At 37.2% G+C, this 18,494-nt stretch overlaps 2 protein-coding genes across 2 annotated transcripts; both read left to right on the forward strand.

The window, feature by feature from the left end:
• The first annotated feature begins 1,747 nt into the window (after nt 1–1,747).
• LOC132096180 (GTP-binding protein 4-like) lies at nt 1,748–13,335 on the forward strand. Its single transcript, XM_059501420.1, has 16 exons — nt 1,748–1,902; nt 2,625–2,795; nt 2,891–2,994; nt 3,136–3,272; nt 3,467–3,567; nt 3,643–3,735; nt 3,822–4,013; nt 4,111–4,176; nt 10,033–10,122; nt 10,235–10,345; nt 10,463–10,592; nt 10,667–10,767; nt 10,970–11,167; nt 11,961–12,026; nt 12,152–12,286; nt 12,900–13,335. The coding sequence occupies exons 1-16, from the start codon at nt 1,855–1,857 to the stop codon at nt 13,050–13,052; spliced, it is 1,896 nt and encodes a 631-aa protein (XP_059357403.1). The 5' UTR covers nt 1,748–1,854; the 3' UTR covers nt 13,053–13,335.
• A 337-nt stretch (nt 13,336–13,672) lies between these two features.
• LOC132096192 (zinc finger protein 70-like) lies at nt 13,673–18,019 on the forward strand. The gene is made up of 3 exons (XM_059501432.1): nt 13,673–14,205; nt 14,297–14,375; nt 16,790–18,019. The coding sequence occupies exons 1-3, from the start codon at nt 13,738–13,740 to the stop codon at nt 17,608–17,610; spliced, it is 1,368 nt and encodes a 455-aa protein (XP_059357415.1). The 5' UTR covers nt 13,673–13,737; the 3' UTR covers nt 17,611–18,019.
• Nucleotides 18,020–18,494: the final 475 nt, after the last annotated feature.

Below are 18,494 nucleotides of genomic sequence, written 5' to 3' on the forward strand. Positions count from 1 at the left end.
CTAAACATATTCTATTTAAATACCAATAAAGTAGAGGTAAATATGATTTTATCAGTGTTTTTTGATAAATGTGACCCAATATAACAGTGCGACTAAACTAAAAAAGCTTTTACTGTTAAAACAACAGCAGCGCCAAAGTCAGAAAAATATTCTAACCAGAATGCATTGCTTTTGATTTCGATCTTTGAGACGCTGCATGAAGCCGAACAAGCCTAACCTATCTGCCAACTATATTGACCACTCCTATAGTGTAGACTCCTCACATAATATTGACTCATACAAGTTGTGGCCCCTCCTAAATGTCAAACTCCTCCCCTAAACCAACCTCCCTATCAACAATTTAAGTTCCTCCCCCAATGTAAGCTCCTCCTTCCACTCTGACTCCTCCTGAATAACAGTAGCTCCTCCCAAACTCCAAACCACTCCCTTAATAGCTCCATACTAACTATATTTATGTGCCAAGTCCAGAGTGTAAACTCCTCCCACAGTACTGACTCTACACAATCAGTGGTCCTCCCAGACTTTAAACCCTACCTACTGTTTTGACTACAGCTTGTTCCATTTATTTCTCAGCTGTGTTATCTTGTGTGCTGTATTTAATGTTTAGCTTGTTAGTCCTTTAATGACAGTGTTTTTGCAACAGTTGGTGCAGTGCACGCATCTGTTAGGTTTTCTTCTGACTTTTGTGCATCATATCAGTATTCAAAATGTTTCCTTCAGTTTGTCTTGATCATAAGCAGACATCTTAGTAACATGCGCACAAATACAGCATCTATATAGGAAACACGTCATCTGATGTTGACACAGATCATGTATACTCCTGAAAACATGCTTCTCACATCTCTGTAGATGGTGATCTGTTTGCGCTGAAATTGAGCCTGTATTAGTGGGGTTGATGGTAATGCAACTGTCAACACCAGCTCTGTGCAGAAATCAGCTTCATTCCTGATCACTGCAGGACTTCAATAGAAACAGAGCAGAATACACACGAGTACTGAACTACTGCTGAGGAAACAGTGTTTCATTTGCCTCTCCCTCTTCAACCCGACCCTTCCTATGGTACTGTGCTCCATTTGCGAACAGAAGACACGTTCATACAATTATTTATTTGAAGTTACTTGAAGGTTTGGCTAATTAGAGGCAAACCTGGAGAAATTCTTTATTAACTGTTTTGGTTTAATTGTACGAATAAAGGATTTGTGTCAATAAAATGTCTAATTAAAATGATTTTGATTGTGTGCTGTGATTTTGTGTTTTGGAATGTTGTTGTTTTAACAGGTTTATAGTGAATACAAAAAATGCAGTGATTTGATCATGTTGTTTTAGTTTAATATAACACTTTTTTTTACTGTTTAAGGCAGGCAAGCAAACGGTTGCAAAATTATAATTTCCCTTTGAATAAAGGAGACTTGAATGTTTGGCACTGAACCCACACTCATCCTGTTGAACTAAATGTGCAGTAAATGTAGTTAAACCTAGTATTTGTTTAGTGTCATCTGTCATGTCCAGATTCTGGGGCAATGTTTCTGGATTCATATGAAACATTAATTCCACGTTTATCTGGAGTTTATCCATGTTTATCAGTTTATCTTTTTTTAATTATTCTGAAAAATAAATATAATTATAATTTAATTCATTACAAACTTTGTGTGTGAAATGTTCTGCTTAACTGCGTTTGTATTAATATTTTTGCGACTCGGTTCTGCAGTTCCAGTTCCAGAGTGGCTCCTCCCACCGGTAGGTGACGCTGTGAACTCGTCAACGCTGTATCACGTGTGTCGCTCTTCGTGACGTACGTCCGCTACGTGTTCGACCCTTCCGCGTGCTCTGTAGAGTGTCGCGTGTGCCGCTATCATGGCTCTGTACAACTTTAAAAAGATTATGGTGGTTCCCACCGCTAAGGTAAGAAAATAACGGCGTGTTTTCACTCACATGTGCAGGGTTATATGTTATAAAAAGTATTGTTGGTGTTGTCGTTAATAACGGACATTGACAGTATGTTGTACGTACTGTACACACGTGCGCGCGGTGTTGAGCCATTTAACATTTTTATATATTGTTATTTTATTTACCGTCAACATTCAACATGGTTTTACTGTCGTGATATGTTAAAATGAAGAACGAGTGGTAGTTGTGGGGTTCATCTGTACAGGGATGAAATATATTAATGTGGTTAAGGGCTTTGGTTAAATTAATTTGATATAAATGTAACGTTACCACGATTCCTATGAACATGGAAAACCTTAAAATTTAATAGTATTTCCCTTCCATTACTGGAAAAATGCAGATATAAGGGAAATTCAAAAAAAATTTTTATTTCTAGTTGTATTTCATTGTCTAAGATTGATAAGTAAGTGCAGCCTTTGTAAAATAAAATAATGTAATAATAATATTGTTGTGTTTGTTATATAATTGTTATTAGAAATCCTTAAGTAGCCATTAATGCTGGAAAAAAATCAGAGAAAAGTCATTGGATGTCATTTGTCAATATTTGTGGGAACCCAGGTGTGAACTTATGGGAACAGTATGGGAACTTAAAACTTTTTATTATATATAATAAAAGTAATAATTATAAAGCATGAGTAAACTAGGATTACAGTTTCTTTTTGATTTTCTCCCTGTAGGATTTCATCGATTTGACTTTATCCAAAACCCAGCGAAAAACTCCCACTGTAATACACAAACACTATCAGATCCACCGAATTAGACATTTCTATATGCGCAAAGTCAAATTCACCCAGCAGAACTACCATGATCGACTGTCACAGATCCTCACCGACTTTCCCAAACTGGACGTAAGTCTCACACAAAACTATATGCATTGGATAAAGCTCATATATGTTGATTCTTCATCACTTGTTAAGTAGATAAATGACTGTGTGTGTTTCAGGATATTCACCCCTTTTATGCTGATCTGATGAATGTGCTGTATGATAAAGATCATTATAAACTGGCTTTGGGTCAGATCAACATCGCCAAGAACCTTATTGACAAGTGAGTCTTTTGAATTTAACAACATCATGCACATTACTTATTAAAATTAATTTGTGGTTGATTTTATTGAATATGTTGGCTGATTATTATAATTTTTTCTCATCTGTGTATGAGTAAAACTGTGTGTCTGTGCATTCGTAGTGTTGCTAAAGATTATGTGCGGCTAATGAAATATGGAGACTCACTGTATCGCTGCAAGCAGCTGAAACGGGCCGCACTGGGGCGCATGTGCACCATCTTAAAGCGACAGAAACAGAGTCTGGAGTATTTAGAACAAGGTGCAAACACTTAAACCCATCTACAGATACTTTCCAAAATAGCAGACGGTTCTTTGAGTTCTTTAATGTTGATACTTTTGGAGGATTATTTGGCTTCACTGATCAAAGCATAAATGTGAAACACAAATAAGCACTAATTCTTTTACTTCTGATGCACATTTGTGCATACTAAATGCATATTTATTTTACCGCAGTGCGGCAGCATCTGTCCCGTTTACCCACTATTGACCCAAATACCAGAACCCTCCTGCTGTGTGGTTACCCCAACGTTGGCAAGTCCAGCTTTATCAACAAGGTTGGTTTGTGCATGTGTATGTAGATTAAATGTCAGGTTTTTAATATTTGGTTTTAATGGAGTATGTGTGTACAGGTGACCCGTGCTGATGTTGAGGTCCAGCCATATGCCTTCACTACCAAATCTTTGTTTGTGGGTCATATGGATTACCGATACCTGCGCTGGCAGGTGAGTGTTAGAAAAATGCATGGTTTCCAGACAGTGATTAACTGCACTGATTTAATATTATATGAATTTATACCAAATGTTTGTAGGTGGTTGATACCCCTGGTATTTTGGATCATCCTCTTGAAGAAAGGAATACCATAGAAATGCAGGCCATCACGGCTCTGGCTCACCTGCGTGCTGCTGTGCTCTATGTCATGGATGTGTCAGAGCAGTGCGGACACACGCTCTCACAACAACTAGAGCTCTTCAACAATATACGGCCACTGTTTGCCAATAAGGTACACACACACACGAAGAATTTAATTTAAATGCTGTAAAACATTGTTTTGTTTTGTACTGAATGATGGCAGTAATAATTATTTGTGTATTCTGCAGCCGTTGATCGTGTTGGCCAATAAGTGTGACGTGAAGAAGATCAGTGAACTCTCAGAGGAGAATCAGGTAACAGATTCTAAATCTTTCAAAAATGTTGAAAAAAGAATCTTTTAAAAAGTAGGTCCATATAGTTTATGCATTATATTCAGAGGCATCTAAAGCCTTATTATATCTTTTTGAATGCTGACAGATGAATTCAAGCACTTCAGACCTTTTATTCATAGGGATGTGTTAAATAGATCAAAAGTGACAATAAAGAAGACATTTATATTGTCATAAGATCTTTATTAAGATTTATTAAATAATCCTGGAAAACGTGTATCATGGTTTCCACAAAAATATTAAGCAGCGCAACTTTTGATTATGAGAAGAAATGCTTCTTAAAGCTGCAGTCTGTAAGTTTTGCCTCTTTGTATCCATCTCTGTTTGAAAACCTGCAACTGCAGCTGTTTCTGGAATTATCTTCCTTGTGTGGGTTGTGCTCTGGCACGGCTCCAGCACAAATGAATCAAATTTTTTGAGGACGATTGTCTTCCACGATTGTTCTGACCAACTGAGGAAAAAAGCATTACAATTAGGGCTGTGAATCTTTGGGAAGGCAGCGATTAGATTCACGATTCATAGGTTTTCGATTTGATTCAAGAAAGATTTTTGCTAATTTATAACGATTTGATTCACAATTAAATTCGATTAGATTATGACAATTCGATTCTGCATTCTTTACAGGATTATTTAAATGTTTCCCCTAAATTCTTTAAATGCTTAGTCAGGGGGCAAATTACAGTAGCCTTTATGGTTATAGAACCATAGGTTAGAAAAAAAATGTATGTAAGCCAAGATTGTAAAAAAGAACTTTAAGAGTATTATGTATAAGCTAACATTTTTCACACCAGGGCCGTAGCCATCATTTCAGGAGTGACAGAAATGTCAAATACAATCATTTTATGTATGTAGCCTATGTATTATCATATAATTTTTTTTTTTAAGGAATTCTCTTTTTTTTATTACTTTTAATTAGCTGTAATAAATCAAATACACTGCTGGACAATAATCAATCATTTGTAATCAATATTTTTTTTCCTAATGGTAATTTTATGATTGTTTTATATACTATGCTACATTTAGTAATTATTTTAATTTTCTGCACAGAATAAGGTAGAAATATACGTTATAGTTTCCATACTGTAATAAATGATATGTCAATTAGCACTGCATCATTCATAAATTGTATTTGTGGCGTTTCTTTTAAGTTTCATCAGTTCATTCTGGTTTTATTCAGTTTAGCTGCAGATAAAGCCTGGCACGTCTATTGCTGTGTTTCCACCGAAATTACCCAGAACATTTGTACCAGGAACTTTTTTGCCCCCAGACCTGTTGCTTTCGCAACTTTTTGCAAATAGACTGGTGACGTAGGTCTGCGCGCGTTTCTCAATACAAAGTATGCTGATTTTGGACGTGCGTCCTCGGTAGATCAGACTTTGCGCATTAGACTCAGGAATGTGATACCCGTGACGATGCAAATCCGGTAATTCTGCAAACAGCAGCGTACTTGATAACATCAGTCAGCTCGCCTTGACTACTGCAATTTTCCTCACTGTATATTTACAATAAAACGAAATAGGATATCAAACCCCACTGCCTCCTTTCGTTTTCATTTAAGCTTAATAACAGCTGCAGAAATGTACTTAGTTCAGGGATGTGTGTATATATATATACAGCCATTACAATGAAACAAAATATTATATAAATTTGCCTTTTTATTTTCATTTTAACATATAGATAAATTGAATACAGACCAAAGATAACCTGTTAGATTTACCCAAAACGAATTATATTTTATGTGTAACCACTAAAGAGACATCAGAGCCAGCGGCACATATCAGAAGGTCTAGCAGAGGTGAGGCTGCTCTCTGCAGATACATAAGCACTGAGCTCCCACTGATCGCGAGGAGCTCACCGTCTCCGAGATCGAAACACATAAATGGTGGTTGAACTCAACCAATGCTGCGTGAACTCAACCAATCAGGATGTTAAGCGCCCGAGTCCTGCCCTGAAAGTTCCGGAACTTTGAAAAAGTACTACCTCGCCAGCAGGGACTTTCTGAGGGGCATTTTATTACCCGGAACTTTATTTAGTTCCTGGTTCCTGTGATGGAAACACACCGAGTACCAGGCCAAAGTCCCTAGCTCCTGCGGTGGAAACGCGGCATATGAGAGCGAGATCACTTCTCTTTCAGTGTGAACTTTATCTCATTTTTTCAAAATAAAATAGTAGGCTAGCTATTTAACTTTTCCTCTCCATCAGTGAATGATGTTTCTGAGAGAAAACGTCCCAATGTCTGTTTCTATAACAACAAACGCTACTTTCATGCATCTAATTATCAGATAAACCTTGCGCTCTTATTTCAAGGTCGTCATTAATGCTGTGGTTGTTTTAACAATTTCTTTCATACATCGGTTCATCCGCATCATTTAAACACATTTATCATTCAATGGAACTGTGCGTATGATTTAGAAACTTACATTTCTGCTCCGTCCATGCAATAAATATGCAGCTTTTGACTGCTCCGATAACGCCGTCGGTAAGATGCAGAGAGCCATTGACAAACTACAGAAAAGTAAAACTACTTCACTTTAGTATTACTGGCCACGAATCCTATAGATCACGTCACGTCAGCTGCATCAGAGACAAACGGAGCGCGAGCGCAATCCTGTGACAGTCACAGGTGCTAAACAGTCGAGCGCATGAAGGACAGATTAGAGGCACGATTCACAAACACTCTTCAAGGTCTCCATTAATTTGTTTGTTTAGTAATTTAATGTGTATATATTTTGAAATCATTGAATCTCTATAGAAATCGTGATTCATTCGATTCTTAGCGTTTTGAATCGATTACTGTCCAAAATCGGCGATTCACGATTCAAAAATAATGTTTCAAGATCGATGCATATGAATCTTCAGGGTTTGTAATCGATGCATCAAGAAAGAGTGAATCATTACACCCCTAATTACAATAAATTGTGCTACCGATGGTGATTTAATCTAAACGAGCTCATATCACATCAAACCGTGCAAATAATTATTATTGTTATACTTTATTCTCAAATTATTAATCGAAACATCATCATCATTGCGTGACTGTGTATATAGTGTGTATTAGCATGTAGATTTCAATGTCTGTAGTCTAATCTCTAATTGTCATACCATTTGAATCTCATATTAAGAAATTTTTAACCCAAAAAGCAAATCATGTTCCCTTCAAACTGGTTGTCTTTTAAAATACAAATCTGTCATCCCAGGCTGTCTGTAATCAGAAGCACATAATTGCATTCACATGTTTCATAAACGCATAATCCTTTCTGGATAACAGTCTGCCATCAAAATGATGCAGTTAATTATTCCAGCTGCTGTGGGAATAGGCTATAATCAAATGATCCGTCACCTGCAGGATCCTCACATGTAGCCAGGACAACAACTTCATGTTTACAGATGTGACGTAATGACGCAGCAGTATGCTGGAAATTCCTGTGAAAACCTACCAGTACCACTCAAATTAGAAAACGTTATTATAAGCAAACTGTTGTGAATAAGGTTAAAGTAAGGCAAAAGTTCTGAACAGTGTCTGGTTATGTACTTGCTTAAATATTGATTTTGGATCAATTTTAACCAAAAAAAAGTTACAGACTGCAGATTTAAGCTGCAAATCAACATATTAGAATGATTTCTGAAGGATCATGAGACACTGAAGACTGGGGTAATGGCTGCTAAAAATTCAGTATTTTTTATTTAGCAGTAAATTTATATTTTTTTAAATATAAAGTGTACATACATACATACATACATTCATTCATTCATTCATTCTACAGTCGTGGCCAAAAGTTTTGAGAATTACATAAATATTGGAAATTGGAAAAGTTGCTGCTTAAGTTTTTATAATGGCAATTTGCATATACTCCAGAATGTTATGAAGAGTGATCAGATGAATTGCATAGTCCTTCTTTGCCATGAAAATTAACTTGATCCCAAAAAAACCTTTCCACTGCATTTCATTGCTGTCATTTAAGGACCTGCTGAGATCATTTCAGTAATCGTCTTGTTAACTCAGGTGAGAATGTTGATGAGCACAAGGCTGGAGATCATTATGTCAGGCTGATTGGGTTAGAATGGCAGACTTGACATGTTAAAAGGAGATGCTTGAAATCATTGTTTTTCCATTGTTAACCATGGTGACCTGCAAAGAAACGCGTGCAGCCATCGTTGCGTGGCATAAAAATAGCTTCACAGGCAAGGATATTGTGGCTACTAAGATTGCACCTAAATCAACAATTTATAGGATCATCAAAAACTTCAAGGAAAGAGGTTCAATTCTTGTAAAGAAGGCTTCAGGGAATCCAAGAAAGTCCAGCAAGCGCCAGGATCGTCTCCTAAAGAGGATTCAGCTGCGGGATCGGAGTGCCACCAGTGCAGAGCTTGCTCAGGAATGGCAGCAGGCAGGTGTGAGCGCATCTGCACGCACAGTGAGGTGAAGACTTTTGGAAGATGGCCTGGTGTCAAGAAGGGCAGCAAAGAAGCCACTTCTCTCCAAAAAAAAACATCAGGGACAGATTGATCTTCTGCAGAAAGTATAGTGAATGTACTGCTGAGGACTGGGGCAAAGTCATATTCTCCGATGAAGCCCCTTTCCGATTGTTTGGGGCATCTGGAAAAAGGCTTGTCCGGAGAAGAAAAGGTGAGCGCTACCATCAGTCCTGTGTCATGCCAACAGTAAAGCATCCTGACACCATTCATGTGTGGGGTTGCTTCTCATCCAAGGGAGTGGGCTCACTCATAATTCTGCCCAAAAACACAGCCATGAATAAAGAATGGTACCAAAACACCCTCCAACAGCAACTTCTTCCAACAATCCAACAACAGTTTGGTGAAGAACAATGCATTTTCCAGCACGATGGAGCACCGTGCCATAAGGCAAAAGTAATAACTAAGTGGCTCGGGGACCAGAATGTTGAAATTTTGGGTCCATGGCCTGGAAACTCCCCAGATCTTAATCCCATTGAGAACTTGTGGTCAATCCTCAAGAGGCAGGTGGACAAACAAAAACCCACTAATTCTGACAAACTCCAAGAAGTGATTATGAAAGAATGGGTTGCTATCAGTCAGGATTTGGCCCAGAAGTTGATTGAGAGCATGCCCAGTCGAATTGCAGAGGTCCTGAAAAAGAAGGGCCAACACTGCAAATACTGACTCTTTGCATAAATGTCATGTAATTCACGATAAAAGCCTTTGAAACGTATGAAGTGCTTGTAATTATATTTCAGTACATCACTGAAACAAAGATCTAAAAGCAGTTTAGCAGCAAACTTTTTGAAAACTAATATTTATGTAATTCTCAAATCCTTTGGCCACGACTGTGTGTGTGTGTGTGTGTATATATATATATATATATATATATATATATATATATATATATATATATATATATATATATATATATATAATATTATTATTATTTATTTATTTATTTATTTATTTGTAATTTATATAAAAAAAAATTTTTTTTTTTTTTTGCTCCAATAAATGCAGCCTTGGTCAGCATAAAATACATCTTTCAAACACATTTTACTTTTAAGGTGCTTTTTGTTCTTTTATAAACTTTTATTGTCAAGATTCACCTTTTGTGTTCCACAGACAAAATAACCACACAGATTTGAAGACCGTTTTCAGATTCCATTTAATAGTTTTCTAACTGCAGTTTTGTTTCAAAAGATCTTCTTAGCTTCATAATGTTATTATTTCAGCAATTGACTTATGTATGTTAGATTTAGTCTCAAAGAGTTTAGAGAAAAAGAGAAACATGATAATGACGTAGATGCAACTAGTTGAGACTTTCTGCAGTAACACAGGAACTTCGTTCTGTGTGTCTAGAAAATCTTTGCGGATCTCATTGCTGAGGGGATCACAGTGATTGAGACCAGCTCTCTGACAGAAGAGGGAGTGATGCAGGTGAAGGCTGAGGTGAGATCACTTCTAGTCACTCACACATGCTCTTCATTTCATGTACCAATTTTAAGAGTAAGAGAGCATTGTAGATTGGTGGTATAAACAATTTATGATCATATGTTAACAGGCATGTGATCGGCTGTTGGCTCACCGTGTGGACACGAAGATGAAAACCAAGAAGGTACATGATGTTTTGAACAGACTTCATCTGGCGGTGCCTACCAAGAGAGATCAAAAGGTACATGCTCTTTGCACTTCCTAGACCATTGTCATCTTGATCATAAGCATATTTCTTTGGTAATGGTTCCTAAAAAATATAGTGCGTTTGTAAACTGTTTTGATTTGGTTTGTTCAGGAAAGGCCTCCGTTTATTCCTGAAGGGGCTCTGCTCCGTAGGAAGGCGATGGAGACGAATGCTCCCAAACGCAAACTGGAGAGAGACCTTGAGGTCGAGCTGGGAGATGATTACACACTGGATCTACAGAGTAAGATATAAACATACACGCGTACACAAATATACACTCCAGACATGTCTAAAAATGTTGTCTTGTGTGTTCAGAATACTGGGACTTGATGAATCCAGAAGAAAAGCAGGATAAGGTTCCTGAGATTTGGGAGGGGCACAATATTGCTGACTACATTGACCCGGAGATCATGAAGGTATGAAACAAATGCCTTGATTTCAAACTTTTTAAGGACTGTAACCACTGATATCAAGTGCCTCCTGAAATTCAGATTAGTGGTAGCTTATAAGGATTTTTGATGACAAAATTAACCTTGGGTGGCCTCAGTAGTGAATATTTGATTACATCCTTGTTTCAGATGACATGTTCTGAATTTCTGTCCTTTCTCTCATTCTCAGAGGCTGGAGGATTTGGAGAGGGAAGAGGAACTACGTGAGAAGGCTGGAGAGTACGACTCTGAGGAGGAGAGTGAGGATGAAGAGATGCAGGAGATCCGGCAGCTTGCCAGTCAGATTCGTGAGAAACGGAAGTTGAAGATTCTAGCATCCAAAGAGAAAGACACACAGGGACCCAGAATGCCCCGGACGGCCAAGAAGGTCAGTCTTTCTGTCCAGCAGTCTTCTTTTTGTATGTTTAAATGATAGGAAGTGGTTTTATATCAGACATTACTTGTATATTTTAGGTAGAGTTTGCAGTTTTCAAAGGGATAGTTCAACCAAAAATGAAAATTCTGTCATTAATTACTCACACTCGTGTCATTCCAAACCTGTAATACCTTCATTTATCATCAGAACACAAATTAAGATATTTTCTTGATGCACTCTGAGAGCTCTCTGACCCTTAGACAGCAAAGATACTTACAAGATCAAGGCTCAGATCCGTACCTAGGAGATCAGTAAAATAATCCAGTGAAAAACTTAATTTTATAAAGCTACGAGAATACTTTTTGTGCGAAGGTCTTGCGGTTTTTTGAATGACATGAGGGTGAATAATTAATGCAGAATTTCATTTTTGGTTGAACTATATACCTTTAAGATGAATTTAAAAACCCATATTTTTTATTAAAGGTTGGTTTCCCCTTTATTATACAGTGTCCTTGTTACACATTACATGTATTTACTGTAGCAAGTACAGTAAAGTATGCATAATTACACACAACTAACCCTAAGACGAACCCTATTCCTAACCCTTAAAATAAGTATATTTTTAATGAATGTTATTCAGTACCTAAATGTATAATTACTCTGTAACAAGGATACTTTAAGATAAGTGACTAAGTGTTTCTAATATGGAATATTTGTTGTTCAGCATCCTATTAAAACACATTTTGGCATATTTTTTGTTAGCTGGTTAAAGATGGGTTGATTTGATTGGTATATGTGGTTGCAGGTGGAAAGAGCGACTCTGGAGAAGGAGATGGTTGATCTGGGTTTGGACATGACCGATAAAGATGATGTAAGAACCTGTATACTTAAAGCTTTTCCATTATTCATAACCCTATTGGTAACACACTTGATTTTGTGTGCCATGTGGTCATATACATATCTGAGCATGCTTGTGTTCACCTTATGTCCCTCTAGAGCCACTATGCTCGGAGATCTCGCTCTCTGGTTCGAAAAAGGAAGAGGGAAGTCTCTGCGCCACCAACGTCACGCACTCGCAGTCAGAGTGCCTCGAGACCACCACGGGACCAATCAGGAGTCAGAGATGCCAAGGTAGTGCCTGCGTTACCTAAAGCATAATCATATCCTGAAATCAATATTACAGATAGTATTATAAATATAATGTATATATTCTAGACTAATATGAAATGAATTTATGATTGTCACTCATTTAGCAGGTTATAGATTTTGGTACCACTTTAAATTAAGGTTCCCGTTTTAATTTTTTTATAGAGGTTATATATAGGTTGTTTAGTGCCTTATAAATAATTGATAGTTATAACTTCATAGTGCCTTTAATACAATACCTGCCAAATAGCGAGCCATTTTTAACTCATGATAAAAATGCTTAATTTTTATTCTTACTTTTTTCATGATGCAGCAAAATGTACTTATAGTCAGATTGAAGTGTGTTGTATTTGTAGTTTTCTCATTAATTTATTAAGCATTTATAACACGAGTTAAAAATTGTTTACTATGTGGCAAGTATTGCATGATATCACTTTTTTTATTCAGGTGCTGTTATTCAGTTATAACTTTATACATTAATGCATTTGTAAAAGAGTTATTGGTCATTAATGAATAAAGGGAGTCTTAATTCCTTAGTAAAGTGTTACAAAGATTTTCATAGAGCGATATTCATTGGACTCTGTCTTATTTCTCCCAGATGTTGAAGAAGGTAAAGACCATGATGAAGAGCTCACAGAAGGAGATGAACAGGCAGGGAAGGAAGGGTGAATCTGATCGACATGTGTTTGATGTCAAACCCAAACATCTCCTTTCTGGGAAGAGGAAATCTGGTAGCACCAGCCACAGATAAATGCAGCCTTATTCACATACATCTGTCTTATGTACTCATACCTGTCCTTATGCCATAATTAATAAATATTTGTTATATTCTGTACTTTTATTAGTTCTTTCTGATACAGATGATAATACACCTTTAAACATGAGTTATTGAAATGCATGTTAATCGCATCATTCGAAATGTCTGATATGCAGAATAATGAAATGTACAGGATCATGATTTTGAACCCTTCATCACTTTAGAAAAAAAATGATCTGAAGCAGTGGGAGTCTAATAAACCAGCTGAAGTATTGAACCTGATATTCACGTGTGAAGTTCTTTACTAACGTAGAGTAGTGATAGTCTGTCTTTCTGTGTGGGATGGGGTGTTTAAAACCTTCCAGTGTACTTGGGTAAAGATTTCTGCATTTTGAATTATAATTTGTTTCACAAGAGCACGAGTGCAGGTTTACTGTATATCAGAACTGCTGTAACTGAATGACAAATTGAAGTGTGAATAATATTGTGTATATATTGTTGCCGTTACCTGTGAATTCGATTACCTACCAGGCATTTCATCAATTATATTGACGTTTTATGATTTAAAGTTTTACAATTACAAAAATGGTCCACAGTGACTTTTATTTTGACAAAACATCTGAGCGAAGCCCCCCGGAAACGACATCAGCCTCCACTAGCAACAGTGTCAAAGCGTTCCATGGTTTCAGACCGAAAATCAAAACAACACACGACAGTCTTATTTCACGAACGAAATAATCGCCGTATTCTAAACTTGTACTGCAACGGGACCTTGGTTTTCCACGGGACCTACGGGCGGCCCAAACACAGAGGAGCGCGAATGATGGCGAATTACCGGGCGTTTCACAGCCAGCTCGCGACCATCATGGAGACGCTGACTCGTGCGGCGGTGGCAGAGATCTGCGAGCTCGTTGACGACGGCTACGCGGTTTTACACATCGAGATCTCACGCCACCAGAAAGAGAACGAGGAGCTCCGACGGAAACTGCAGCTCATAGAGTCCATCATCGCGGCGCGGGGGTACAGCGACGAGACACCCGTGGCGCGCGACGGTCGGTGTGATGGTAACGTGAGTACTCGCGAGTCGCTAGTGGGCAGAAAAACGCAAGAAGGCGGAGAGTCCACCAGCCGACGTACAATGGCAGAGGTTAGGGGACCAGTTGTTATGAGTATTTTATAGTGCAAGTAAAAATATATTTGCACAAAACAATTATTATTTGTTGTCTTTCGGATTCCAGATGCGTGAGCTTCGCGAGGAGGGAGAGTTGATCCAAATGCAGATCAAAGAGGAAGGTCTCGAGCAGCCGCCGCTGGGAGGTGACGTGCCTTGGGTCATTCCTGTTATGCATTACCAGTCAGACTCACTAATTAAAAAAAATCTGTGCTCGTGATGTAATTCAAGGAAAAATATTTAAATGATTTTTTTTAAATGGTTCGACTTTTATGTTAAAATTTAAACAAATGTCACTCTTCGCACAAGGAATGGATTAAGACAATTCATAATTTATACTTAAACATAATATGAAAATCAAGATTGTTTCATTAGTTATGAAACAACTTCAATTTCAGCTATAAAGCAGCTCTTCAGAACACAACAGTGCCATTATTTAAGTCAATGTTGATTCAGTCCAGTTCAATAAGAGTCAGTGTGCCAGTTCATGAATTATGAAATAACGTCAGATGCATCTGGGCAGAAGACAACAGTGCAATAAAGCAGCTCTGCCAAAGACAGTAGTGTTATTGTTCAGCTCAGTTCAGGTCAGGTGTTTATGTTCTTATCAGATAGTGTAAGTACAGTTAGATCAATAATATTTTCTGAATATGAATTGTCTTTTAAGCCCCAGTTGACCAAGCCAAATGTGTGAGAGATATGCATATTGCTAGTATAGACATACACGTTGCCTTTTTAAATATAATATACATGTTCTATGTAAATTAATATTTTAAATGTTAAATAATTTATGCTGAAGTCAGACTTGCTTATATAGCTCTCTATATAAAACAGATTGTTTAAAAACAGCTTCACAATAATAAACAGGAAAATAACATTGTCACCAATGTCATCGATGGTAAAATGACCTCAATTTCAGCTATATTCAGTTTAAACAACAGCTTCAGATGTAAAGCAGCTCTACAGACAATATTTTCATAATTCTTCTCAATTTAGTTAGTTAATTAATGTAGATTCAGTTCAATAATAGTGTTAAGGATGCAGTTCATTAATTATGAAACTGAGCTATAAAGTAGCTCTACAATAAAACAATAGTGTCATTATACAGCTCAGTTCAACAACAGTGTCAGTGTTGCAAAGTTTATAAATTATGAAATGACTTCGATTCATTTCTGTTATAAAGCAGCTCTACAGAAGACTATAGTGTCATTATTCAGTTCAGATTTGTGTGTTCGTATCTGATAGTTTGCTAGTGTTAGAGGTTTTCTTTTTCTTTTTTTAGAGGGTCAAATGAAGATGCAAGAGATGTGTTTTTAGTAGTGCTGTCAACGTTAACGCATGCGATTAATTTTTGTCTGGTTTAACGTGTCAAAATATATAACGCAATTAACGCAGCATCCGTATTTTCTGCCATCCGTTGGCTAGCTTTACATTATATGATCACGCTCTTATTCATTTAAATGCTTTTAAACATTTCAAGCACGGCAAGACAAAAGAGAATGCGCTGTCTGTGAATGCCCTTATGTGACACATACACACCTACACACATAGGCTACAATGCATAGACAGGGCGCCAGAATCCAGTTCTCTTAAGCGCTTGAACTAACAATAAACATCCCAAAGTGCCAGTTTTGTCGATTATCCTCATAGGAGCGATCTTAAATGATTTATATAAATTCTAAAATGAACAAAAAGAGTTGTGAGAGAATGAGGCGAGATCCATAGACAGTATATAAACGGTGAGATCCGCTTGTCTGTCTGCTCTTAAAGGGACAGCAGCCAATAAAGCTTTCTGTCAGTAAAGTTAAAGAACAAAGGGAACAGAGAAAATGACTCGCTGCTCTTGACTAAATAACTTTTGTAGCTTTAATAAGGATTAACTATTTAATTTATAGTTTATGCAGTGCAGACTGTTAAATTTCTGTATATTTCCTAACTGTTAAGACAGGAAGGGCAGGAGTAAACATGACATTTATTATGGGTTTATGTTAGCATTGTTTTAAGTTTACTTAAATTAAAAACTGTTATATTTTTGAAGCCTAATAATAAATGTAAAAAAATAGAAAAAAATCAGTAGCTGTATTAATATCAGTAATACTGGCCTTCATTCATAAAAATATGCCATTTAATCAAGTATTTAAAATATACTGTCTTTATGTTGTTTCTACATTAATTTGATTAACTGTGAAATTATTACATTAAAAAATATATTAAAAACGTACAAAAACATTTCTTTTTTAATTGCGATTAATCACAGAAAAAATGTGTGATTAATCTAGTTAAAGTTTTTAATCGATTGACAGCACTAGTTTTTAGCTGTTTCTTGAGAATAGCTATGGACTCTGCTTGGATTGAGTTGGGCAAGTCATTTCACCAGAAGGGAACATTTTATGTAAAAGTCTGTGGTGGTTTTGCAGCTATTGGTAGCCAGAGGTGTAACATGCATCCTTATTAGCTTGTGAAAGACTAAAATATAATATTTACTTCCAGTAATTATTTCATTTTTGCAATTTTTACAGTAAGATTAAATATTGTTCACACTGTGTGTGTTTCTCAACAGATGATGACGATGATGAGGATGAAGGTGAAAGTGTTTCAGCAGTAACTCACGACTCTCCGAAACCAGATGTTGCAGAACTCTCGGGGCAGGAATCTCACACACACTCACACTCCCCTGATCATGACACGCACTCTCACACACTCATGTTTGCAGACACACACTCCGGCGCTGATGAGTCCCAGCACTCCAGCGTCGACTTGGCTTCTTCAGATAATGCTTCCTTCTCCCTCGCACAAACCTCGTCAGATACCCGTGCTTCCCAAGTCCCTCGAGTGTTTCAGGAAGACTTGTGCTTGAAGGCTGATATGGATCTGGTATCTGACTGGGCCACACACTCTGTCCGTAACACGCTCACACACTTGCAGAGCTCTCCACAGAGGGTTGGTGGGTCAGACTCTCTCGTATCCCATAATTCTCCCTTGTTTGCAGCACAGCGGCTCGTTGCTCTGGGTAACGTCTCAGGACTGGGTCTCTATGGCCGGATGGGCGCTTTACGGACAGGTGGAGCCGGCAAGCGACACTTCATCTGCTCGATCTGCGGCAAGAGTTTCACCACGTCGCAGAGTTTGGACACACACATGCGCATTCACACTGGAGAACGACCGTACCGCTGTGAGCAGTGCGGGAAACGCTTCACACAGTCCGGACACCTCACGGCTCACCAGACTGTCCACACCGGAGAAAGACCATACGAATGCACCCGCTGTGGAAAACGATTCGCAGGGAAACAGTACCTCCGCATACACACCAAGAAACACCATCCTGACTTGCATGCACTTTCCCATATACAGACTCACACACTGCAGGACACACTTCCCTGAAAGATGCACAGGCTCACAACAGAGAATGCAGGACACCATCTTTGATGTTTGTTTAATATATTTTATATGTTCCAAGTGTTCTTTTGCAGTGTTCCGGCACTTATTTTAACAGGTAATTATGCAGAAACTAAAGCAGTGAAATGCATTATGTTTACATACTGCAGGGAGACCATATGAAAGCCAACATTAGAAAGCTGGTTTGAGCACATTCAGATTCTGATACCTTCAATATGAAATACTCAGTTTCCCCTGAATAGCAAATGTACATAAAATGGATAATGTGTTGTTTGAGGAGTTTGTTATGATCTAAATTAGATATAATTTTTAGATTATACATTTACAGCTATTCACAGCAAAAACACTAACTGGATTTGTCTGTGTTGTATTTAATAGAAATAAATGGTTTATTGAGGAATTTTATCTTCAAGTCTTATTTGTGACTTGTCACTTTTATTTTTTTAGGTTGTAGATGTTTTTAAAAGAAAATTATTCTGTGGGATGTTATACTGATACTATTGTGATACTTCTGAGAGAGAGAAAAATAGATTCAACTTTAGTAATGAACAAAGACATAACAATTGACAATTTTATTGGAATGTTTCTTTATGGAAAAAAAAGGGAGAAAAAATTCAATTCAATTCAAGTTTATTTGTATAGCGCTTTTTACAATACAAATCGTTACAAAGCAACTTTACAGAAAATTATGTTTCTACAATATTTAGTAGTAGCTAGTAGTTTGTGCACGTTTGACAGGATTTTAGAAAAAAAAAAAAAATAATAATAATAATACAAGACGTCAGCTAGACGATGAACCATCAATATTATTAATTAATAGTTATCATATGATGCAGTCACACATGTAGCAATAATTATTTAGTTCTGTT

This window comes from Carassius carassius, chromosome 20 (assembly GCF_963082965.1).
Source record: "Carassius carassius chromosome 20, fCarCar2.1, whole genome shotgun sequence".
Classification (NCBI taxonomy): domain Eukaryota; kingdom Metazoa; phylum Chordata; class Actinopteri; order Cypriniformes; family Cyprinidae; genus Carassius; species Carassius carassius.

Excerpts from the sequence above, each read along its gene's own strand:
- LOC132096180 (XM_059501420.1), top strand. The coding sequence starts at position 1,855 with ATGGCTCTGTACAACTTTAAAAAGATTATGGTGGTTCCCACCGCTAAG. Across the intron at positions 10,346-10,462 it reads CTACCAAGAGAGATCAAAAG|GAAAGGCCTCCGTTTATTCC; the intron begins GTACATGCTCTT and ends TGGTTTGTTCAG. Across the intron at positions 12,287-12,899 it reads CAGGAGTCAGAGATGCCAAG|ATGTTGAAGAAGGTAAAGAC; the intron begins GTAGTGCCTGCG and ends TATTTCTCCCAG.
- LOC132096192 (XM_059501432.1), top strand. The coding sequence starts at position 13,738 with ATGGTTTCAGACCGAAAATCAAAACAACACACGACAGTCTTATTTCAC. Across the intron at positions 14,206-14,296 it reads GCCGACGTACAATGGCAGAG|ATGCGTGAGCTTCGCGAGGA; the intron begins GTTAGGGGACCA and ends TTCGGATTCCAG. Across the intron at positions 14,376-16,789 it reads CGAGCAGCCGCCGCTGGGAG|ATGATGACGATGATGAGGAT; the intron begins GTGACGTGCCTT and ends GTTTCTCAACAG.